At 41.4% G+C, this 25,455-nt stretch overlaps 3 protein-coding genes across 6 annotated transcripts in view; 1 reads left to right on the top strand and 2 right to left on the bottom strand.

The window, feature by feature from the left end:
• Positions 1 to 231: 231 nt before the first annotated feature.
• Positions 232 to 3,842, bottom strand: zgc:172323 (uncharacterized protein LOC564165 homolog). Its single transcript, XM_053327300.1, has 11 exons — positions 3,616 to 3,842; positions 3,186 to 3,345; positions 2,850 to 2,999; positions 2,266 to 2,385; positions 2,080 to 2,175; positions 1,862 to 1,996; positions 1,665 to 1,775; positions 1,465 to 1,575; positions 1,189 to 1,313; positions 547 to 1,101; positions 232 to 325 (listed from the first exon to the last, which is right to left on the bottom strand). Exons 1-11 carry the CDS (start codon positions 3,840 to 3,842, stop codon positions 232 to 234), a joined length of 1,884 nt encoding a protein of 627 aa, XP_053183275.1.
• A 2,523-nt stretch (positions 3,843 to 6,365) lies between these two features.
• tstd3 (thiosulfate sulfurtransferase like domain containing 3) lies at positions 6,366 to 8,477 on the bottom strand. Its single transcript, XM_053326792.1, has 4 exons — positions 8,238 to 8,477; positions 7,932 to 8,096; positions 7,441 to 7,600; positions 6,366 to 6,977 (listed from the first exon to the last, which is right to left on the bottom strand). Exons 1-4 carry the CDS (start codon positions 8,374 to 8,376, stop codon positions 6,920 to 6,922), a joined length of 522 nt encoding a protein of 173 aa, XP_053182767.1. The 5' UTR covers positions 8,377 to 8,477; the 3' UTR covers positions 6,366 to 6,919.
• A 533-nt stretch (positions 8,478 to 9,010) lies between these two features.
• The window catches only part of usp45 (ubiquitin specific peptidase 45), a 37,005-nt gene continuing 20,560 nt past the window's right edge, over positions 9,011 to 25,455 (top strand). Inside the window, exons 1-7 of one of the 4 annotated variants that reach the window (XM_053327077.1) lie at positions 9,011 to 9,241; positions 9,354 to 9,404; positions 10,345 to 10,455; positions 12,280 to 12,449; positions 13,595 to 13,695; positions 14,147 to 14,247; positions 24,175 to 24,326. In XM_053327077.1, coding sequence (XP_053183052.1) covers positions 10,353 to 10,455; positions 12,280 to 12,449; positions 13,595 to 13,695; positions 14,147 to 14,247; positions 24,175 to 24,326 — 627 coding nt within the window. In that variant the 5' untranslated portion in view covers positions 9,011 to 9,241; positions 9,354 to 9,404; positions 10,345 to 10,352. Of the gene's footprint in view, positions 9,242 to 9,353; positions 9,405 to 10,199; positions 10,232 to 10,344; positions 10,456 to 12,279; positions 12,450 to 13,594; positions 13,696 to 14,146; positions 14,248 to 24,174; positions 24,327 to 25,455 lie in introns of those variants that run through there. The other 3 variants (XM_053327076.1, XM_053327079.1, XM_053327078.1) reach the window with 3 other exon arrangements.

The raw sequence follows: 25,455 nt of genomic DNA on the forward strand, positions 1-25,455 counted from the left end.
GTGGGGTGTAAGGTACACAAGAGTTAAGAGACCATGTTGGGTGTTTGTAGTGAGTCGTATTTAAACCCCACGGGTGAAGGTTTGACTCTGTTGCGAAGGGTCATTCATGGTCTTCGTGTCCAGGGCAAAGGGTAAAGGTCAGTGCCCAGACATGGGGTTTGGTCAGCGCAAAGCTCAGAGGGGCGTGGAGGTTTAGGGGCGAGAGAAGGTCACTCGGGTATTCATGCTGCTTCATTCGTTGTCAAAATCATCGGCTGCACCGGTGATGGTGTAGGTTTGTTCCTGGTGGTCCATCTCTACTACGTCATCTTCGTTTTTGACCGTCCTGTATAGTGGAGACAGGAAAATGGAGAGGAAAAGAAGGTTGTTACACTTTTTAAACAGGCTGGACTTCTAGGCAATTACATGATGACCCTAACCCTAACATGAAGCATTTTAAGACAATATGTCATTGTTTCTTATTCAAAGGTTTGTCTGATTATATTTTCTGTAGTATAAATACTGAAATGAGAAGAAAGGGAAAACATTACCCGATGGTACCTTTACCTAATGAGCACCGTCCTCCTCTCCGTCAGTTCCACCGCCTGCTCTGGGTAATCAGGGTTGCCGCCATGTTCATCTGACCCTGTTCCGACACCACTGGCATCACCCATTCCTCCACCAGTCTTCCCCACTCCATTAACACCGGACAGTGCAACATCTACATCATCTCTACCCACGGCCTCACTGCCCCCGATTCCCCCTCCCATTCCACGATCTTTACCCCCATTGCCCATTCCTCCACCTGTGCCACCATTGCCACCACTGAGCCCCGCGCTACTGCCTGCAGTGCCAGCAACCTTTCCAATATCACCCGCGCCTTCACTTTTGCCTCCAGCGCTGCCTGAACCTGAACCCAGGCCTCCAGAACCCAGGCCTCCTGCACCCATGCCCCCACCCATTCCTGCTCCACTGGCAATTGCTCCAACGCCACCTATTCCACCTGCGCCACCCATGCCTCCTCCACTGAAGCTCATGCCAGAACCAATGGCGCTACAGCTGGTAAAAGACATGGTGTGCATCATATCAGAGAGTCGCAGGTCCTCTCCTTCGATCAGTTTTCTGCAAGAAAAAACACAAAAATGACAAATCAGTTGCCTGAATAAATTTCATCACACTACATCTATTTTTCAGTGATTTTCCTTTCACCTGTAAGTTGTGATCTCAATCTCCAGAGACATCTTGATATTCAGGAGGTCCTGGTAGTCGCGCAGGTGCAGCGCGATCTTCTCCTTGGTGGATTTCAGCTCGAGCTGCAGGGCCTCAATCCGAGCCTTTTCAGGTTAACAAAGCCATAAAATTACTATACGAATGAACTGTCATGGTTGCTGTGTGTCTGCAAGCATGAAAGGGATTGTATATATTCATGACTGACTCGGTAGTACTTCAGGTGTGCACCCCTGGGACAGCAAAGTGTGTCTTTACCTGCAGGTCTTCCAGTTCCTTCTTATATTTTTCCTTCATCTCTAGGATCCGGGCCTCGAGAGCTTCATTCTTGGTCCTCATGGAATCCAACTCTCGTTCTTTGTTTTGGATCTGGAGGAAGATTTTGCGTCATTAAAGTTAAATATAGTGATTCAATGTTAATAAATCACCATTCTTTCATTTTTACTTTTGATACTCACATCCTTTTTGGCGCCTGCGATTTCTTCTCTCACGCTTCGAACCTTGTCCACGTGCCTCGTCGTCTTGCTGGTTAGATCTTCAAATTTATTTTTGTACCACGAATCCATCTCCTAAAAAATGTGAAACACTGATATGAATTTAGTCTGAAATGCCAAAAGCTTAATTGCTCGAGTTCATCTTCAGGCAAAGTTCTTACCTGGAGATTCTTAGCTGCGATGTCATCATATTGGGTTTGGATTTGTTTCATAGCAGCGGAGAGATCAGGAAGGGCGAAGGCGCTCGCTGCTGAGGCATGAGCTGCATAAATCTGTTTCAGAAGCTCATCAATTTCCTGGAAAGAAAAAAGGGATTTTAGTCATCATCAGAATGAAAGGCAAAGTGTTTTCATAATCCTTCCACAAAGATGCTATCCACCTGTTGATGGACGCGTTTAAGGAATTCAATTTCAACTTCCAGCTGCTCCAGCTTCTTCTCCAGGACGATGCGTTCGGAGGTGGCTTTGTCCACATCCTGAAGAACACACACACCATTCATATCATTTAGTATCAGGGATTCGTTTGATAAGTAGAAGGTGATATCGGGTAATTAAAGGTAACGTACTGGACGGAAGGTTTCAATTTCAGCCTCAGCTTTCCTCCTCAGCTCAACTGCCTCCTCGTATCTGATTTTGATGGCCTCCAGTTGAGCAGCTGCAGACTCCTTAGCTGCCAGGGAAATGTCCTGAAAAAACAAAAAGCCAGAAGTAATATGGTCATCTAATAAATTAAGAGGTGTGTGCAAGTGTGTGGGCAAAATCAGCCTCTTTTGCATGTTGTCTATTAACATCATTCCTGTGTGTGTGTGTGTGTGTGTGTGTGTGTGTGTGTGTGTGTGTGTGTATGAATGCATAATAAAGCCATCTCATGTGTGCATAAAACATCGCAGAGGACAGCTGTACTCTATGACAGCTTAACACGCTGAGGCACCTCTCCATTTGCCTGCCAGAAATAAGCCTGTTACCAGGTGAGGAACCTTGAAAACACCAAGTTGACGTCTTGTATCGTTGCTTGGATAGATCTTCTATAGTTCAGTGAGGTGTAAACCTCGCCGGAAACAAAGAATTTTAGTCTTCATGCTCTGTTGAGCATCTGAAATGTAAAAAATAGAAGCAGAAGAGATGTGCAACTTGGATGATTCTGTCTCACCCGCTGAACTCTCATCTGCTCGGCAATCTTTCTCAGCTCCCTCAGCTGTTCCTCATACATGAGGCGCAGACCTGATGGCTTCTCAAACTTGTTCTGGTAGGCCGAGATCTCTGTCTCCAGTAGCTTGTTCTGCTGCTCAAGTGATCGAACCTGTAAAGATGAGAAAACCTCCGCTGAGATACTTCAAACGTGCCTGAAGCAGACACCACAATATGTGCTTACAGAGGTGAGAATAATATGCCCCCAGTTTTAGCTGATCCTGACAAAATACATTCATCTGCACATTTATCTGCACATGGGAGAAATAAAACATGGTTAGTCTTAAGGCTGTGGTACCTTGTCAATGTATACAGCCAGTCTGTCATTGAGGACGACCATCTCCTGTCTTTCATTGGTGCGGGTGCTGCGGTATTCCTTGTTCTCAGCTGCAGCCACATCCAGATCCATGGCAGGTTCTCCACTGGGCCCAACACACACCATGGCTCCTGCTCCCACACTGCAGACACATACCAATACAGATTCACCCAAAAGCCACGGACATCACATTTGTGGATGGCATCTCATAAAAAAATGTTACTGCAACCAATTGAATTAAAATCTTAACTTGACATCTAAGGAATCTTGATTGTAAGTTTAAACATTGTCTCCTCTTGCATGTATTATCATTAGGTACAAAGTTCTGCATTCTATTAGGAAACAAGTCCTCCACATCATCGTTATACTCATCTTTCAACCTTACATCTGTCTATATGCTGACACAGCTTACCCTGCTCCAGTCATGCGAGACCTGCGTGCAGCTGACACTGTCCTACGTCCCACTGACTCAACACGCATGCCTCCGCCGGCCCCGGCTCGGCAGGAGTAGCCAGCGGATGAACGCCTGGACTCTCTCCTGGTTGGGGACGGGCTGGACACCCTGACCTGGTAGGACGAGATGCTGCTGTCCTCAAAGTGACGGCGGTAGGAAGAGATCCTCTCTGGGCTGCGGCTCATGGTGGGAACGGTGTCTGTGTGGTTCTCTGAGGAAGGAAAAAAGAAGAAATACTCAAGCAGGGCCTTTCCGTGCCCTTCACTGCTGCTCCACTTGGTTTGCACTCCCTGATTGTCAGCTCACTCTCAGGTTTTATACTGCCCATTTCAAGCCGAGCCCCTGCTCTGTCCAACACTACCCGGTTCATGAGTCAACACCTGTGGAATCTTGAACCTCTGCACCAACGCAGGCTTGACCCGCTGCTCAGATATCTGTCAGCAGCTTGTGAGGAGCAGAGCTGGGCTGCGACAGTGGCTGACGGCATCATGTACTATGTATGCAACGTTCACCCATTAGCCTCTCTGCAAAATACAGAGTGATGCTTTATCTAGACCGTAATAGGCTTTGCTAGGGTTACAGAGGGTTACAGCACACCCACCACCTCAGTGTCTACTGCAGCGCTGGGCAGCAGACAGACGAGCACTCAGGCAGGCAGGCAGGGTCTGGTCAGTCACAGCAGCCAGTAGGTGCAGCTCTGATGTGATCTGCTCTGATGGGACGAGGGACTTTTAATTGAATGCCGAGCAGAAGCTGGAGGGTGACCTGATGAGGGGCTGTGGATGAACAAAGAGCCCTGGCAAGATTTGACATAAATTAGTAGGCTACTTATTAGTCTGGTCTGTTTTCAGCATATTAAAACTGGAGTATGCAGGGAAAAAAAGAAAATGGAATTAACTGCTTCTGAGGTTAAAGCAGGAGGAAGGGGAGGGTGAAGAGGGGGGAGTTGTAGTCTGGAGTTTACGCTTGACATGGCACAGTGATATGAGGGGAGAAAACAGTGGTCAGGGCAAGTCTTCATTGGCACCTACAGGGCTACTTGGTCAAAGGTCAGTTAATAATGCCTAATATAATACCAATTATTGTAAAAAGTAAATCCCAGCAACATTAACCCAACCATTATAAAATACCTAAGGACACACACACACACACACACACACACACACACACACACACACACACACACACACACACACACACACACACACACACACACACACACACACACACACAGAAAACCAAAGAATAACCAAAACGTAGATTTAAATCTGCCCAAAAGCTTAAATGATTGTTTTATTTCCAACACATTTAACACATAAAACCCAACTTTTAAAATGCTAGTAATGAATCTGTTCTGTGTAACTTGAAGTGATGAAGTGAGCATCTATTTCTTATCATTGACCTCAGACCTTGCAGCAGCGTGGTACGTTTTGGTGAGCGGTGGAATCTTTCAGTCATGTGAAAAATCTACATCCACAAAGTAATTTATTAGTCCTCACTACAAATACCATCACAACCCCACCCAACGTATGTTTGATTTTACTATTAACGCCAGTGTTTTGTTGGCATTGAATTCATACTTTTTCAATTCTTTTGCCTAGAATATTTGTTTTCCTTTTCCTATGAACCTCATAAAAAGCCAATTTATAGAAAAGTATTGAAGTGGTAACTCTTTCCTTTGATACAAACTGAACTGATACAGAAATGAAAATAAAGCATTGTTATGGAAGTGTTTCATATTTTGTGTCATAAAGCCTATCCATGAACACATATATGTTCCTATTGTTATTCTCATGTGTTATTGTCCACTGTGGTGTTATGTGTAGGGTCAATAGGCCTCAGAGGGTTAGGGTTAGGGTTGGGGGTTACAACATATGAACAAAAATTAGTCTAGAATTCAGATTCAGACTTATCCAGTATTTGGGAGTGGGGACAGTCATCAGTGTGTATAATGGTGATTAAACAATGTTTTTGGGCTGTTAAAGAGGGTTTGGGGTCTTACACTAAAGCTGGCAAAAAAGGAACATACAATACAGAAGCCATGCACAGATCTGCTTAGTCAAAAATTAACATGTATAATTATTTCAAAGGCTCAGATGCTTCCCTTTGCCTCCTTGTAGAATCCTTTTTAATATAAATACCAGTATTGTTGACACTTCTGAGCCACATTATTTACTCATGCATGTGCAAAGTCACTCAGAGTTCAGTTTCCTATTATCAATTGTGACTCAGTGTTAATAAGCTGCTTGTGGAGAACTTGAGTTATTCATAAAAAATGTTTATGATTAAAGTAAATAAGAGTGAGATAACTGTTTATGAATTATGTTTGGACTTTCATCTTAATTTGTAGAAGTGGAGGTTATGAAGGAGCAAGGTCCACAGCCATAGTCCACATGCTGTAGTAGAGGCATTCCTCCACACACATGGAGGACAGTGCAGTGGAAAACAAACACATTAATTATCATGAATGATGAAGGAGTCTATTAATGTTCTCTGGAGGGTCGGTGGCAAATTCATACTGAGACAAGGTGGATATTAGACATGACTCTACAATACTGTAGATCATCTCAGACCCAGTGTGTGTCACCTCAGCAACCTCCAGTGTGCCTATTTATATCACAAACTATCCAAATGAATGCTGTCTTCTTTTGTTTTTAATAAACAAGCTGGACAGTTATATAAAAAAAATCACAAAGTAAACATTTTAAATCAAAACTATAATTTATTCATTGAATGACGTTGGCAATAATTACATTAACTGCTGCATCTATGAGCAACATCGTGTGTGATATTTACATTATTTTGAAATAGTGACCTCTCCAACAGAAGCCTTCATTTTAAGTCAGAATCACACAGTCGTAATAGTCATTTGCATAGATAAATCTGGAAAAAAAAACCATTAGAACATTAGCATTTTCTGCACATTATGTATTCATGTGTAGCAAGGTTTAGAGCAGTCACCTGTTAAAAAGTTGAGAGGCTGTAAAGGGTTTGTAAATGGCTCTATACTGAAAAAATATGACAAATAACTTCAAGTAATATCCCAACAAATTAGATTTTTTTTTAAGCAGCAGATAAATCATTGTTAATGTGCGTTAAGCCCTCTGGTTTGAAAATTCTTTGGGATTCGCAGATGAGGAAAACAAAAATCACTGGATCATAATACAACAGAAATGTATTAACTTTTTACAAATCCTTTACAAGACCCCTTATTACGCATTCTCGCTTTTTCTTCTCCTTCTTTTGTTCTGTTATCCCTGGTTCAGTTATGTTGTTCATGTTTCACCCAGTCCTGCCATCCGCCCGCATAATGCTGAACACTGAATGGAGAAAAGAGAAGATGGTAAGTGAACTATTGCGTAAACAGAGTTGCGTTAGAGATGAAACCGTTACTGTGTTTGACTTCACTGGTGACACATAGTAAAACACATAGTAACATATATATCATTAAGTGGCCTTTTCTGTACTTCTCATTAGATTCTGGATATGTAGTGCGTGGCAGCTCTCCAAAGAGCACTGCATGTGTGATATGTGTGCAACTAAAAGGTCAATAATGTAATAATATAATATAATAATGCCTTGTGATAAAATAGAAAAGTCAGATGTAAGATTCAGCTGAACAAAATCAGCCATAAAAACATCCTGCTACTCTAACCTTTGTCCACACTAAAATAAGGCTCAACTTCAACAATAAACCTCCTGCAACATTTACTATGCATGACTGTGGTGATGTCATAAATTGTGGACTTTTTGACCACCAAACGTCAAAGAAACACGTCTCACTCTTTGTATCCCAGTGAGGTGGCCACATCGAGCGCATTCTTGCTCCTGATTCCTGCCAGGCAGCTGAACACGATGTTATCTGTCTCCCTGGGCTTGTCACCTCCATACTTTTCTTTGAACTCTTCTGCACCCAGCTGGAAGGCCGTGTTCACCTGTCCCACTGCGAAGTCAAGAATGCACAGACAGGTTTAAGTATCACAAGCAGTAAATATGTGCCGTTAGATGATATAAAACATGGAGGGATGGGGTTTTGAGTTTCTGGGAACTGTTGTAATAATTTACAGTGGTCTGCAGCAGTGATGTAATGAAAGGTAAACACAGGTATAAGGAGTATAATCACCTCTTTTCTGATTATTATACATCCACTTTCTCCTCACTTATCTGCCTATCTGCCCATCTACCTAATAGTGGACCCACCTCATCACCTGTCACTAATCTACAGCACTGTCTTACAAGTTTGTTTGTGTTTTGGTGGAGAGGACAACACTCACGGGGCACATTAATTGACCCTGGGATGAAACCATACTCTCTCAGCTCCCAGGGCTCTCTGACATCTATCACCACAGCCTCCCGACTGGCCAGGAGCTTCTTCAGCTGCTCGTAACTCACATCTGTGCTAGGTGGCGCTGAGCTGAACCTGCGGAGCAACTCTGGAACTGGAAGGATACCAAAACAAACATGTAACATAGCGTTGTTGTAGATATATGAAGCATTTTAAAGGCTCGAGCTGAAACTCGTACAGATATGCTGAGCATGTAAATCCGTAGCTAACACTTCAATAAAGGTGTTAAACTCACCTGTACAGCTGGGGTAGGCGTTATTTAGACTGGACACTGAGCTGCGTCCTCCGGGGACAGAAGCCGCAGCACGGCTGGTACTGTCCAATAACAGCCGCGGGACGACTGCTGTAAACCTCCAACACCTTCTTAGAGCCATATGTGATTAATTACAACCTGTTTTATTCTTTATATAACCACGTCTGCGACATAGACCTGTTATAAGACACACAGCCTACGCTCGCCCTGTTAGTAATGACCTGCGCTTGACCAGAAGTACGGATCACGCAGAGGACAAAAATGCTCACCAATGACTTTTTCTATAACGTAAAGAAAAATGAATGAATTTGGTATTTCAACTATAAGACTATTATCAACAAATAAAAGCTGTGTTTGCACCGCGTGTCTAAAATAATACACTAAGGTATTATAAAAGATATAAGATATGAGGCGTTCATAGTCATGGGAAACGAGGATAAATGATAACCTCTTGAACATGAAATTCTAAATCAACACCTTGTAACGCAAATATTTATCTACAATGTTACGTAAGTGCTTGGTTATTATTGCTCAGTTGCTGATCAATTTTATATCAACTAACTAAATGACTAATTGACCAATTGCTGTAAGTATTTAGATTTAAAACAGTAAAAAATCCCCTTGAAAGTCTAGCACCTCCGCAGTTATGCCTGTTTTAAGGGATTTCCGATTGACTATGAACGCAGCATTTGGCCAACCAGAGCTGCCGTAGAGGCTTCGAGTGCGTCACATGTTGACGAGTGTTGCTAGCTGATGCTACCGAAAGCCTGTCAACATTTAGAAAAGTCAAGGGCAAAAACAGACCGTTTTTTAGACTCATGTTTAATTTTCACCGTCACTGTTTGTCGTGGTCGGAGATGCGTTTGTATCTTCGTGTGTTGTGGGAATAAACACACTTCAGCTTGTCTGCTAGCCAGGAAGAGTTGACATCTCACTGTTGGCTGCTGGTTAGCTGACACAGTCAACATAGGAGCTAAAATAAAGAGGTGAGTTTATACGGCTTTTCGTTTCATATAAACACTTCTAAATGTTATGGAAAAAGCACTATAAAACATATTTAATAAGCGACCTGAATGCCTTTCTTGTTTAACTAAACAGGATGGTCCGGGATAATTGAGGCCTCTTAACCGTGTTATTGCCCATAATTAGGTATTTCTCTCTAATATATTATTGCCTATTACCTGACTGACCATAGTTATTCTCATTGACATACAGTGTACAGGCCATTAGAACCGGACAGTGGCACATTTAGTGTTGTTTTGACTCTGATCCCCAGCACAATGCATTTGAACTGGTGTACTGACTGAGGTTAAAGTGCTGACTAGGGTGGTCACATTTCTATTGGGTGAACAGTACAGAAAACATTGTCTTTAAAAAAAACACAGTTCACAACATTTTAGGACAACACAGCACAACAATAAACAACAAGTGAACTTACAATCAATCAACGGGTTTTGTGGGACATACTGTACAGTGGTCTTTACAGGTTGAATCAGTCAATTGACCTCAGTTGACCTGAGCAGGTATTTCACCTGAGTGAAGGTGAACAGACTGATAAAACAACATAGAGATGGAGATTATTGCAGTACAGTTTTGGCAGAGCAACATCAGTGGAGATAAAAATGTTTGCTGAAGTCTGTATGATATAAACATCAGCCAACACAACACACACTGTGCCACTGTCTAAATATATATACTGCTTATCAAAGTCATGTATACACACTTACCTTAATCATTCACTTCAGATTTCATTTGTATAACAGTTTCTTACAAACACTGTTCAGAGTGCTTTTCATAATAACATGATAATAATACAAAGTGTCAAATATGTGAATATACATGCATGCATGCATACATATATAAGACATCAATGCAAACAAATGCATTATCTATATGGACAGTTAAACATGTATACAAATCTCTCTATGTCAAAGGACTGGAGTGATGAGGTTGGATTTTTTGTCCAAAACCATAATGTGAGTAAGAGACTAGTTGCTACAGTGGAGTATCTTTTTTAAAATGCATGTATTTTGAGACGGTTTAATCGCGTGCTGTGACTTCTACTTCTTTCCTCCACCTTCCCCTCTAGAGCTCCAGATGCGGCTTAAGGACCCCTTCTCTTTGAAAGCCGCCGACATGACTAAGCGGACAAATAAACCGAGGAAACCTCGTGATGAAGAGTCATCAGATGAAGTCAGTGGTAAGTGACTGACGCAGCACAGGGCACCAGACTGCTATACTGAGTGCTGTGAGTTTGAGAGCAGCACTGATATGGTGTAGTCCTGTATAGCATTTTTCAGCCAAGGACCCCTTACAAAACAGATACTATACCAGGGACCCTCTCATGGAAGCCTAACCCTGAGGCAAATACTGACTTTGATTTTGAGCTGGACTTGACATGTATGCCCTCTGACATAGCCTATGTTTTACACTTTTATAGTCTTAGTTATGTGACAGAACTACACAAGAGAAATAGTAAAGATATTATATAAAGATGTTTAATATAAGATAAAGACTGAATAATGTAAAATCATACAAACATTGAAGAGAGCAAAAATGGGCCTGGCCTGGGACTTGAATATCATGACTTATAAAACTGTGGAAAAGAAACAGTTTGTGTAAATAAGAAACAATTGATAAAAATATAATAATGAAATAACAGCAGGTGATAATAAACTGAACACATGCCTGCATTGCAACATATCTATCAAGTAGATTGCAAAACATGTGAAACATTGCCACAGTCACAAACCACTGCTTTGTTTTGACACTGATGAGAGGCAGTCCATGAACCTGATGGCTTCTCTCTGCAAGTCAAGAAACACAAACTACCTTAAGAAAATGCTACAGATCTGACACACACACACACACTCATACACACACACACACACACATAGAGAAGGACAGAGACAGTGTAAGAAAGAAGTAAACACAGTAGCTTGTAGTGAGCCACACAACACTGACCAATCAGCAAGAGGGGGGCGTTCATGCTCGTGCACAGGACACGAGGAAGTCATCGGAGCAGCTGTCTGCGTGAGGACGTAACAGTCTTTCGTCTCCAGCACCCGTTGTACGGTGGGAGAGAGTTTGTGGACAATTCTCATAGAATAGGAACATATCTATTACACTGAAAATCCCCTCAGCAGTTGCTTGCCCCGTCAAATCGAACAAAATAAAAAATCTTCCTGAATCCTTCCTTCCCTGGTGTTGTGAAGCAGCACCATTAGCTGGAGCTATCAGTGGACTCTTCCAATTGAACTCCAAATTTAGACACTCAGCCTTTCCAGAAGTTATGACTCATTATCAGAAGACATATCGTTTACTGGTATCATTTGACAGAGCTACTCTTTTCAATCAGCCACTCCATTTGGCAGCTGCGTGTTTCCCTGCTATCACCACACACATCTCCACTACAGCAGCTATCAGCAGTTAGCAGCAGCTCCACCCCTGTTGTGAGGGGCTTTCAAGCTTTAGCGATCCTCAGCGCTACCATCTGCCCAGGAACAGATGTAAAATAAACTTATGTGATGAACTACAAAGCTATTTGTAAAAGAAATAGATAAAATGACTTTTCAGCGACGCTCTGGCAGAGTGGCACAGACCATTTGAGAATCACTGGCATAGTGGATAGTGAATGGGATTAAGTCTTGAGACTCACTAGGCATAATAAAGTCAAATATTTATTTATTATGTTGTATGTTACTATGTCTTAAAGTGTCCACTAATTATTCATCTGTATCTGTCAGTCTTCTCATGTGTTGCCCTTTGATGTTTGCAGCATTTGAAATACAACTTGGCATCAACTGAAAAATGATCATATGTGTTTCTGTGTATTTTGTGGATGTATGGGGTTATGAAGCAGGGCTATACCCTGATACACTGTCACCCAGTCCAAAGACACAAGTAAAATATCCATAACTGTGAATGAATAGAATACACAACCCAATCTCAAACTGGTCTATAGAAGTGATTGAAGGGTAAATGTATCATTACAATACAAAACATATTCATTTTTGTTAATCAGGGCTGACTTGCCAGCATGTGAACAAGGCTGTGGACCTGAGCTCAGTGAAGAAGTCAGTGCTGTCCAGCGTGTGGTTGATGTGCTCTGAGTGCCTAAAGGAAAGGACCATGATTGATGGAGAGCCAGCAACATCACATGACATCTTGGTCTGCCTCAAGTGTGGTTCTCAGGTAAGATCTGTTATAGGCCCACACACTGGACCTCGGGCCTTAGGAATTCACATCAGCACAGTCTTTTAATTCTTTAGTTTTTATTTATTTGGTCATTCATTCACTCCTGTTTATAGGTGTGAGGAAGCAGGTAGAGTTCAGATCTGCGTAGTCCAGTAAGACATATAGTGGAGATCTGACCTGCACTTACATTACAATATAATGTTTTCCAGTGAATTGTTTACTTTTTTTTTTTTTGTTCTTCAGCAATACAGAAAATCAGGAATGTGATGCAACTTTTATGTGTTGTCACTCTGCTGGTTGTGTTTGTTTATGAGAAAGACAGAACCAAAAAATGAGAGAAAGGAAAATGGAAATGGAATCAGTAAAAAATGATATGAAAATGAAAATATGTATTTTAACCTTGTTTTTAAATTTAAGAGCTGTAAAAACACCATATACACATTTCTTTTAGCCAAACGTTTCTTAATGTAACCTACATTATATCAAAATGGGAAACAAATGCCATTTTTTTTCTTGTGCAGCTGATACACATTTTTATACATGCAGTTTAACATGGGATTTTTTTTTTTTTAAAAGCATTCAAACATGTTGCTGTATGCATCATATTCTATAAAATGTTCCCACGGACAATACAATAGTGATTGTGAGTGTCTTTTCTCCTTAAGATTCATCAAACAGGAGGATTAATCAAACATTAATTAATGACTGATGGGGAATTTATGAATTTGAATAGGTGTAAAGACTAATTATGAGTTAGAATATGAACAGTATGTAAGGGTTAATCCTATTTAGTCTAATGAACTATTTATTAAGCACTATTACATATGTTTGATAATGTAATAAACAAATGTTTCCACTGATCTGCTAAAATGTGACATTTATTTAAGCTGATTAGTCTAAATGATTAGTTATTAGTATTAGTTATAATAATAATAAACCTTCATAAAGCCATTTCAGAGATAAATATATGAATGTCTACGTATGTTTTGTGTATTCTTAACAGACTTAAAAACATCATTATCGTAGCTTTTGATTGTATGGCTGAGCTCTAGTAAATGCTACCACATGTGGTCTGTGGGTTTTTTGTGCCTATTAAATAGGAGTTTTAACTAATTATGCTGTTTAAATGTATTATTTTACAGGGCTGTAACCAGTCAGGGATCCAGCACGCTGTCAAGCACCACCAAACCTTCCATCCTGAGTCTCACTGCATCACCATCAGCTTGAGCACGTGGAAGGCCTGGTGAGAAACTACATGCACTGTGATCTGGAAGTCTGCACTCAAATCTGTATCAGTTCATAATGACAGGCAGCGTGATGTCGCCTCCTGTGTGAAAGATTACATAGAAAACAATAGGCGTGTGTGTGTGTGTGTGTGTGTGTGTTGATGCATGACATACACTGACAGTATGTGTTGCCCTTAAGTCTTCCTGATCATGGCTCCCAAAATGTATTTTACCTCATTTCATAAATAATAGGCCTTTACAAATAACCTGGTATTATATACCCCCCCCCCCCACACACACACACTCCATTATGATATTTTCTTGTGTTAATAAATGGTTTTCCACTCTAGCCTAGTTATTCTGTTTCCAAATAATAGTTCATTTCAACATTAGTTTCTTGAGAGCAGTTAAATCCCACAGCAACTTAAAACCTCTGTGTGTGTCTGTGACCGTCTCTCATTGTAACAGGTGTTTTGAATGTAACGAGGAGCTCTCCACTCACTGTAACAAAAAGGCCTTGGCTCAGACCCTGGATTTTCTACAAAAGCACTCTGTCAAGGCAACATCAGGTAAGGTGTTTGGCAGAATCTTGGAGGTCTGGCCACCTACTGTTGTTGAATCGAGCTTTTATTAGACGCGCACACCCTCGCTGCAATTTTTGAGCAAGGCTGAAGTCACTTAAGATGGAGTTTTATATCCACACGTTCCTTTAATTTAGCAATCCTGTCTTCATTCAAAAGGGACTAGCCTTGAACATAGTAGATATATAGTGTTTATCAAGATATTGGTGGTACATAATTCTGTGTAATAATCTGCACGGGTGAACCCCAGACAAGTTCATATGGACTTTTGTATCTACATTAAATAACTATACTCAGAATATAATGTAATAGTAGCACCAAGTGAAGTGGATAGTTGAGTTCTAAAACCAATATAACCATCATTGGGTACCAGAGTATGACTGAGTGTCTTGTGGCCAAATCTGTGACTGACAAAGACTTTATGCAGTGACTTATAACACAGGTGAATGTGACTTTCTTTTTTTACCTGGTCACAAAGCTTCAAAACGTGTCTTGACAATTCATTTTTTTGCTTCCAAGGATTACGAATACAAGATAAAAGAAGATAAATAGATTATTGTGCCGCATTCTGTTTCACAAAGAGCAAGGCAGTGAGAGACAGACAGACTGGTGGAGGTCTTCCTCACAGCGTCAATGTGTCTGAATTTAAAAAGCAGTCAAGTATTCAGTGGTGGAAGCTGACTTATTTAGATATCTAAAGGCTACTTTGTTTTAGTTTCAGTCAGACTTTGGGTGCTATTATTTTAGTTACAAGGATGCTTCACTCTTTGTAATGATCTGTCCTTTCATCCTGCTGCTCGGCACCACACTTTCTCCTCCTGCAGTCTGTTACTGTGCACAGGTTTACTTGCAAAACGTTCATTAGGAACCTGGTTACATGTATTCATGGCAGAAAGATCCAGTACTCTGATTATAGAATGCAGTGTTTCTTGTTCACATGATGGTATCAACTTTCTAGAGAAAACTAACTAACCTAGTTACTGTAAACACACTGCAGGATAATACAAGTCAGTATTCTGTCAAACCTCTTGTTTGCACCATGATGAATGATCATTTTTATTATTGATCACATGCTTTTTAGCAATAATATGATTTCCAATTTGTTGGTCTACTTTATTTTGTAATGATATTTATTTTGATCTATCATTTTTATATTCTTTACACATATTATCAATTTAATTGTTTATAACTATATCTACAATTCAAGGAAATCCATTCAATACATCCAAAGTCAGTAAGTCATCATGTTAAATAATAGTGATCTCAGTATTGACCAGAATAATCGTGATTATGATTTTTGCCATAATCGAGCATCCCTGGTTTGTCAGTGATCCCCCCCACAAACCAGGAGTGGGCTGAAGTGCACCTGCTCCCCCTGGTGGATGGCGGTCATCAGATTCCCTCCATTTTACCTTTCATCCTCAACCTGTCTCCTTCTCTCTGAGTGAAAACGCTCTTTATTAGAGAGATTTATAAAAAGCAGTAAAATCACCATGGAGGAGAATTTGAGTTGCATAGCAGCTGGTTGTGTTCATATTCATTTATGACAGTGTGACTGCCTACTTTCAGTCTTTTACCCTTTCACCTTACTCTGACCACCTGAGCCCTCTGTCCCCCAGTCTGTCAACCATATAGATATTACCCCCACCCCCCTTCTCTCTGTACACACACACACACACACACACACACACCGTCTGTTCCTGCCTCTGTGTACCTCCTCTACTTTGTGCTGGCATGCTGAGAGGCGTCTCAAGCGGCTGTAGCTGATCAGGGTGGTGGGCATCAGCACTTAGGGTCTCACTGGCTGACTCTGCTCAGCCCACTGCCCGGTGCCCAGTTGCCAGTGGCCATAGGCCAGCCGCCCAGGCAGGCTGGTCCCCCTTATCAGTCTCTCAACCACGACTACAGAGTTGCAGGGTTGATGCTGTAACAGTCCCCCCACCCTCACCCTCACCCTCACCCTGCACATCGCATGACTACACACATTAGTGGAATTAGGCGCTTGAGCGATGCTTCCCGGCTGGGTTCCCTAAAGAACAAGAGCAGCTGCGCAGGGTTCAGTCACTGCTCTCTCTCTCTCTCTCTCTCGTTCTTTGTCTTTCCATCGCTATCTGTTTCCGTCCCTCGCTTCCTTCATCGAGCCGCTGTATGTCTCACCACCTCTGGGCCTGTGTGCTGCACTAGTGGGAGCCAGGGTCCTCAACAAGTCAGAGCGACTGGATCCTAACAGCTGGAGCGCACTAACTCTCAGTGGACGCACACAGATAGACACACACACACACACACACACACACACACACACACACACAGAACAGTGAAGAGACTCAAGCAGATACCCTATTTTAATTAGATCTGTGTTACAAGTTTACTGGCCTTTTCAAACTGATTTTTAAAATTCAGTAGTGAACTTTGCCGAATTGTCACGGTGCAATGTATTATTTGCAACAGAGAGAACAGGCACCTTCTGGAAATACAAAAAACAGAATCTGAGTAGCTTTTTGCCAAGTACATCACATACCTGAGGGATCTGCAGATTGAGTAATGGATGTTCTTTGAGGGCTTATATATGCAGTAGTTTGTGTGATTCAGCCAGTATTCAAGTGACAAACGAGGGACAAAAACATGAACAAGAAATACATAGTCGATGTAAAGTTTCCATCTCCATCAGATTACTCTTAATTCCACAATTCCTTTAGATTCCATGTGTGTTTTGTTCATAGCAAAGATGACTGTGGTTGAGCAATTAGTGTGTGTTTTATATGTCTGGATGTTTTCTGGAGCAGCCCTCGAGTGGACATGCTGCCACCCATGGAGCTGCCGTAAGTGGGGAACAATCTGCTAAGGTGGACATTGGTTACCTACAGCTTTCCCCTTTTGCCTCTTTAAATTACCTGTCGTCTTTCCTGCCGCCCAATTGTTCCTTAACCGGTTGGCCAAATAGGTATAGAGGCAAGCAGCCATTGTCACAGGAAAATAGGCGGTTGTTGTCTGTTGAGGAGCTTGTGAAATTGCATTTCAGTGTGAAGGCCAGGTTTTCAGAAGAAGCTGCTGTTGTACTGTTTTCCCTATAGACCCCAAGCACAAAGGAGCCCCAGCAAGGATTTTTTTTCCCAGAATCTATAATAATTTTGTACAACAGCTCAGGGAAGAAAGAAAGTCGATTAACTGTGCTCTCTCACCATCAAGGCCTTCAGCTCAAGTACCAGAGTCCCAGTAAAAAGCGAATTGACCTCAGGGAGCTAGAATCCAGCTTGTCACACAGCTGGGGAGTCTTTGTGGAGCAAATTAAAATGTTGTTTCTGAATAGACATCAAAGCTTGTTTCTCAATGGAATCTGTCAATTCTTATTGTTATCAATTATATTAGTGCAAGATTGTTTTTCTATACCTTGTGTAGGACATATTGTTTCTTTTTAAAATGTTGCAATATAAAGAACTGGGTACAAAATAGCACCTATAGTTTAATGCTGTAGCTGCTATTTTTAAAATGTTGTGTAGAACTATTAAAGTCTAAAAACTTAGGCTATATCTGTTAGACATTGGGTTTGCTTTGTATGTCATATAAAACTAAGGTATAGAAATCATAAAGGAAATGAAAGAATAAAGCAAGATGTTAACTCTTACATACTGTTCATACTCTACGCCCCTCACTCATATATTCCCCTCATAAAAAGTGTCTATACCAAACTTTGAACCACAGATCTATTCAGAATACCTCAATAGCCGGTCTGACTGATCAATAAGTGTGTGATTAAACCTTGATTAATGTTTCAGAGAGCAGAGAGAGGGTATTTTTTAGGTTTTACACCACTCATTTTGAAGAAAAAACACCTATCACACAATATCATGTCATACCTATTTTATCTAAGACATGAAAATATAACAGCAACAACTGTTCAAATGTATTTTACTGAAACTGAAAAATACAAGAACTTTATGGAACCATGGGGTTTATTGTAGAACCATGAGAGCCATCAGTCTTCACTGCTACATCACAAAAAGAAATCCTCATAACTATTAACTATTCATTTAAGAAAAAGCCATGTCAATAGATACGGGTCAAATCTGACCCAGAACAGCCTCAATGGATACATTTTTTAGCACCTATATGAAAGTATAACATTTTACAATGTACATTTTGTGTAAAAGATATTTGAGGTGTTTTTTTTAGCTGTCAAATGTCAAAACAGGTCAAATATGTAAGTGTTAAAAAATGATATCCTCAAGCCCTTTGACAATGTGCAAGGTCTAAATATCTACGCCTTAATATTTATGCATAAAGGAAATGAGGATTTTTTTGTACAAAAAATTGATGATACTCATAAGTTCTTTCATGAAACACTGTTTTATGTCTACTATCAACTAAGCTTGAAGCTGCGTAAGGCTAAATGCTTCTATACTGATGGAACACACTGTTACAGATAAGCAGCACTTGAAACCATCAAAGTATGTTGTGGACTACAGCATGGAGCGTTAGCAGAATTTTTTCTTTAAAAAGCTTCCACTATAACACAGTTATATATATATATATATATATATATATATATATAACATTGCATAGACTGTGACACAACACTGCAGATAACAATGAAGTGTACAGTCAAGTCAAAAAGCATATTATCCTCTCTGTCTGTTTACTATTTGTCTCATAGACGCACAAGGCAAAGAGTCACGACATCACTTAAAAGTAGCATCAACTGGCAGTTTTTTCTGTGTTGCTGAAAGAATAGTTTTACATTTGAAAATGCAGCTACTTATATTTCTTACTCTGGAACTGCAAAACGGCAAACACCATGTTAACTCATTAAATATGAGTAGTACACCTACTATAAGCATCAAAGTGAACAAATGGATTTTTTTGTCTGAAATGAAGTGAGGGTCAGATTATAAACCAAACATGATCTTTTAAATTGTCCAGTGTGCTGGCATGTACCTGTTATATATGAGATATTTATATACGTTCTGTTTCAACCCCATGAGGATACACACCTTATCTGAATATTAACACCTGCGTTACCAGAAAGCAACGTGAAGAAACAGCTGTGTCTCCAGTTTACTCCTTGGCTCAACTTTCCATGGATCAATATCTACATTGACACTGAGACTGAGAGACTATATCCTAACGCTGAAGTGGAAGATATAGCGCCGCTTGAGAGCTTCACCTTTATTCACCTGGTTTCCCGCCTCTGGTCGTCAGTCTCAGAAGCCACAGTTAATAGTTCACTGTCAGTTTAGCTTAGCCGAGTCAGTAGCCAGTAAGATGCTTGTCCCCTGGTGGTGCCTTCATGGAGGTAATCAAGGATGATTCTGTCTTTATTCCCACCACCGCACACGAAAGTAGGCCAGATAGTGGGTTGGAAAAGCTGGGTATGTGTGTGTGTGTGTGTGTGTGTGTGTGTGTATTACATATATATGTATGTGTGTGTGTTTGTGTGTCTGTAAGTAACGTGGCACTGGGTTCTCTTGGCCTCAGATGGCAAGGAAACAGGCTTTTCATGCCCTGCAGTCACAACAAATTAGCAAATTAATAAGACATTTGGTGTTGCCTGGCCTTCCTCTTGACTGGCTGCTCTGCATGAAGGGAGCTGGCCTTGGCCCTCCACACACACTGCAGCGCTGCAAGTGAACACAGAGGCATGAAGCCCACTGGCCATACGATTCAACCGTCTCTCAGCACAACTGCAAACCACGTTAAGAAGGCTATAAAAATAAAGCAACTCAGGAAAAGCCTTTTTGCAGGAAAATATATATTGTTTTACAGGCTCTTGTTTTTGTATTGATTACATCCACAAAAATTATTTTACAAGTGGCTGCAAGACAAAAAAAATGTCATTGTGTTTGAAAAGAAAACATTTTGTTACGGCACTGTTTCACATGCTTGAATTTTCTTACTGGAAGTCTGGTGTTGGCCTTGGTTAATTCTTCGTCTTGACAAAATGTCAAAACAAAACACGTGCATGACTGAATGTTCTGCTTTTTTTTAAGGATTGCATTTAGCCTTGTGTGTGTGTGTGTGTGTGTGTGTGTGTTTTTTTTTCTGTCTTTTGCGAGTACTCTAGAGCTGTTTTGTGCAAAAGTCCCCATGTTTCTTTTGTGTGTCTCTTGTGTGAAAAAGAGCAGGGAGTTTAGGAGGTGTTAGTGTACATACGTGCGTGTGGACATGCCCGAGCACCGCAATGCTTTCCTCCAACCCTGGGGAAAAGCTCCACAGTGTCACTGCTGCCCATACTCGGTGGCTGAGCAAGGAGGGCCAGGTGGTGGTGCCGAGTGCAGCACAGTCAAGCGTGGACACAGCGCATGCTGACATTTGCCTTCGTCGACTGCTGCAGGGAGAGGAAAAATCTGCTTTTCCATATGCTTGTGCTCGTTGCAACCCTTCCCTCCACCCACTGCACCCCCCCTCCCAACTGCCCTCTTCTGCCCCCCCCCCACCCCTCTCTCTCCAGTCTCAACCAGATGGCTCCCTGAACATTGTTTACCTTGGGTGACGGTCCCAGATGCAGAGTGTGTCCATAGGCATCCCCATTCCGCCCAGTTAGTTTCCTCATTCCTCTGCTCCCTCTTAGCTGAAGTGCCAGTCGCAGCTCTTACACTCAAGTTGCTTTAAGTCTGTTGATTTTGTGTCTCAGCTCTCTCTCTCACACACACACACATAAACACAAACACACACACACCACAAGTAGACACACTCATGTAAACACTGCGTCTCTCTCTTAATTATTTTCTCTTTTGCTAAGTCGTTCACACTTGCGCGGACACATATTTTCACACCTTCATAGTCTCGCACCAAACCCAAAAAATACAGTTTGTTTTTTCCCCTCTCATCGGGGCTGCAGTCTTTCCCCTCTCATCGGGGCTGCAGTCTTTCCCCTCTCATCGGGGCTGCAGTCTTTCCCCTCTCATCGGGGCTGCAGTCTTTCCCCATCTCCACTTGTTTTCCATGCATTGTGCGTATTGACATATGGGAGCTCCCTTATGGCTTCATAGAGGAGATGCAAACCCCAGATGTTGCCAGCATGGGGGGCCAGATGCAGTTAGCACCACTGGGTGGAGCGCCACAACAGCCTGTCATCCCGACAAGCTGAACCTCCTTAATCCCAAAACTACAGGAGAAGCCTGAAGAGACGAGGCTCACTGTGTTTCTCATCAGCGTGGAGCACTTGTTAGCCAAAGAGATGTAAATATAAAGCTACACTATTTGTGCAAGGCTAGAAAATATATGAATGCGACAGACGTGAAAGAGAGTATGTATTGTGTGCATGTGTGTGTGCTTTAGAGTAAATCAGTTTAACAGAGAGATTGACCTTTTATTAAGAGTGAGGTTACACATTGTGATAGTGGTTTACAGTTCGATTGAATTTCTTGAGTTCGGGCAAAAGCGAGTTCATGCCAGTGACCCCGCTGCCAGCCTGCTCTCTTGATTGGTTTATATAGGTGAAGTGCTCATGGACTAAACTCTCTTTGTGTTTACCAGCATTCATATGATTTCTCCACAGTCTGCTGGCCTTAATATACTGCCATCATTCTCTGCAGGAATTTGTCATTTTCCACTAAAATTTCCTATTAACTTACAACAAAGGAGCTTGTATTGCTATTTACTATTCATAACTCATTGAATACATAGGGACAATGAGAGCGTATTATCACTTATTTAAATTGCACAACAATAATATTATAATTAAGATGAAAATTACTGTTTATCTTAGAATTTTCTATATTAAAGAAGCATTTAAGTATTTTATTTCATAGCAGAACACAGCTGTAATGAAGTGGCTGCTTGAATGCTCCAACACAGAAGATTTTACACACGGCTGCTGGGAGGAATGTCTTATGCGATGTGAACATGGATGTTATATCTCGCAGAATATAGTTTGCGGTTTAGGAACCCAGCCTGAAATATGGAAAATACCTGCACAACCTTGATCGCACCAATTTCACTTCTGCATTACTCATAAATAAAAGCAATTATGACGCAGTTCTTGAAATCAGGAATCACTCGTCATCATCCATATGTCTATTTTTTGGTATCTAGTGGTGCAGAAACCTTTAGAAAAACTGTGTATATAGGTGTGTGTGTGTGTGTGTGTGTGCCTGTGTGTGTGTGTGTGTGTGCCTGTGTGTGTGTGTGTGCCTGTGTGTGTGTGTGTGTGTGTGTGTGTGTGTTAGGAGCTTCAGGATCTTCCAGCTTCATGGAGCATGAAAGTCAGCACAAATAGTGTAAAATGAGTAATTTATGCGGAAGGAAGGGTGAGAAGGCCATCTCCTGTTGTCTCTGTTCAGCCTTGGGACTTCTCACTTGTGTTCTCATTAATGCCTCATGTGATAAAACACACTTTGTTTTGTTTTTTTTGCCACTCACCAAACAGAATAATGCCAGTAGTCAGATGACCTCCGGTAAATGTTAGTTGTTTATATCTCATGCATATCTTGTTTGCATACCAATCTACATCATGTATGCTAGATAGCTCTGCAGAACTTGCAGCTGGTAACTTATACATTGGGATACGATCAACGTTTGATCAGTTAACATGAACATTTAGCAGGTGAAATTCCCATGACAGCATGTTGTGTCATATTAGAGGAACCATGCATTTCTACACTATACTGAATCTTTCATCCACTGTAGAGCATTTGAAATCCAACTTAAAGCTGATTGGCCCATTTTTTTTTTTTTTTCTCCAGTATCACCTTGAGTGAACACCTCTTTGCCTCAGGTAGCACCTTGCAGAGCAACACGTCTTCCACTGCCGGAACAATTCATCTCTTCCCTTCTTTGCTTTAAATCCATTAGCACCACCTCAGATTCTTTCATATTCTGTCTGAACACAGTGTTATATAGACCTCACACAGTTTCTTTTTTCCCTATTGCAACTACCAATTTTACATAGAAAGCAATGAGAAGTGTCTGTATTTGATGGATGACGCAGAGATGTTATGTTCACTTTTATGGAATTTATCTTTGTGCATATTTCTTTTGTGTGTATATATAGTCTGTGGGGTCGCAGGCTATTATGGTATGGAGGATTAAATGAATATTGTAACAATTCCAGGAGTCAGAATCATCAGATTTGTAAGAGATCAAACCGACAAGAACCTCTGCTTCTCGTCAGGTGATTCTTTGCTCCTTTTAGCTCAGAGCTAAGTGTTTGTCATTTAGGGAAAGTAACCATTATCTATTAGATGGAGGAGCCAGTGGTATACAGGGTTTCTGTGGACAGATGTTAAACTGTATACATGAAGGTTTGACCTTCTTTGACCCTAAATTTCATATCAGATTCCTCAGTATTTGCAGTATTAATAGCTAGTAACATGTTATTGGTATTAAGCCATCATGGCGTTAGCTGCTGGCACGCCATCAGCACCTTCCCTATTCTGTCCCCAGCAGACTATCTACATGTCACTGTCATACTGTGACCATCTGTATCTGAGTTACTGTTTAAGGTTAGTTTTCATCGGTGATTAGGAGTAACAGCTGGCTGTGGAGAGCCATCTCTCCTCCACCCACCCCACCCCCCCCCTTCCCCCTCTCACTAACCAGCGGAAACTTCTACAGCTGTCATCTGCTTTCCCAAATGACCCAGCTTTCCTTCCAGCTGCCATCCAAGCACCCTGCTCCCAGCCCCAGTCTATCATCAAGCCTGAGCCCTGTTTTCTTCAGTATCCTGACACACAATCGTAATGAAAGGGAGGGAAGTCACTTTTTTTTTTAGCAGCCAAAAGGCCAAAGTCTCCTCTCAATCTCAGACCAAACCGTGTTGCCAAACCAACCAACCATCTCAGCTGCAGCTCTAAGCTGGGCTTCACCAAAAATAACCTCAAAGTAAAGAATTGTTGTATTTTTTTTTTCAATATGCATTTTTGATATTCTACTACTCTACATCACCAATCTGTTTTTTGTTTTGTTTTTGTGTTCCAGCAGCGTCACCCAAGATCATCAAGCTGCGAGAGGAGCCATCAGATTATAGTGACTCCCACAGAGGCAAGAGTCCAGCCATCAATAGCACCCTGGTTCCTGTCAAAGGCATCAATAACCTCGGCAACACCTGCTTCTTCAACGCTGTTATGCAGGTTGGTACCACGGAGTCCGCTCGCATCCTCTGTGCGTGCGTGGGTGTGTGTGTGTGATGTTTGAAACCAAGAGTTTAGAAAATGACTAGAAAAAAAGGCCAACATATTGATTCATTTATTGGGGATAATACAATATTATGTAATATTTTTTTTTACACATTTTTTAGAATAAATAGTGGGAATAACAACGAGGTATCTACAGCTACAGTAAGCTACTATTTTAAAAGCATCAACATGACAATATATGCACTCCTCAAGTGTTGCTTCCTTGGAGTAGTGGCCTATAGTGAACCAGATTACACTCTGACAATGACTCTGAGTGTAAAGGTGCAAGGCCTTGAGGTCATTGTGAAGTATTATTCAATGCAGCAGTAAATGCAGCGCTGTGGTAAACATGTTCACCTGCCCACACAAGTGGTACTCAGTTGGTGCAGAGAATGTTTACCATATGAATCATACATACAAATACATTCAAATCCTATAAAGGACACATGTGCCTCCCCACCTACAGGAACTGATCACAGGGTCTCCAGTACTCTAGTGGGTGGATCAAGCCTTTTGCTCTGCTGCACCACATTCGTGGAACAGCCTTCCTAACCATCTGAGGGGCAGCACAGACCCCAGACCCTTATAAAACAAAAGGCCTGAAAACCTTTGTATTCAGAAAAGCTTCTGTTTTCTTTATGTAGTGTGTTCTGTGTCATTAATACTGCAGCACTTTGGGTTTCACCATGAATGAAAAGTGTGGTACAAATTAAAGGTGTTATCATTTATTATTATTGTACAACACAGCTAGAAGCTCCCCGGTCTTTCTCTGGTCGTGTCATGGTCACTGCAAACTGACATGCCTCTTAAACAATGAACCTGTTTTTTTCTGCCATTTTGTTAATCACCCTTAGGGCCTTCCTCGTTGATTGAAATTCGAGTGAGCACGCTTTGCATGCTTTTCCCTCCCTCTCCATGTCTGTTTGTATTGTCTCCTCGATGTTGCAATCTTTCTGGTGAAAATACATAATTGTCAGAGGATGAGCTGTGTCTGCGTTCACAATGCCAGCTCCATTGTGTGTTTTCCATAGCAACTGTCTTCACTGCCAGGATGTGACAAAACAAATATCTCTTGAAAGGGAAG

The sequence above is a fragment of the Scomber japonicus genome, chromosome 10, assembly GCF_027409825.1.
Source record: "Scomber japonicus isolate fScoJap1 chromosome 10, fScoJap1.pri, whole genome shotgun sequence".
Lineage (NCBI taxonomy): Eukaryota > Metazoa > Chordata > Actinopteri > Scombriformes > Scombridae > Scomber > Scomber japonicus.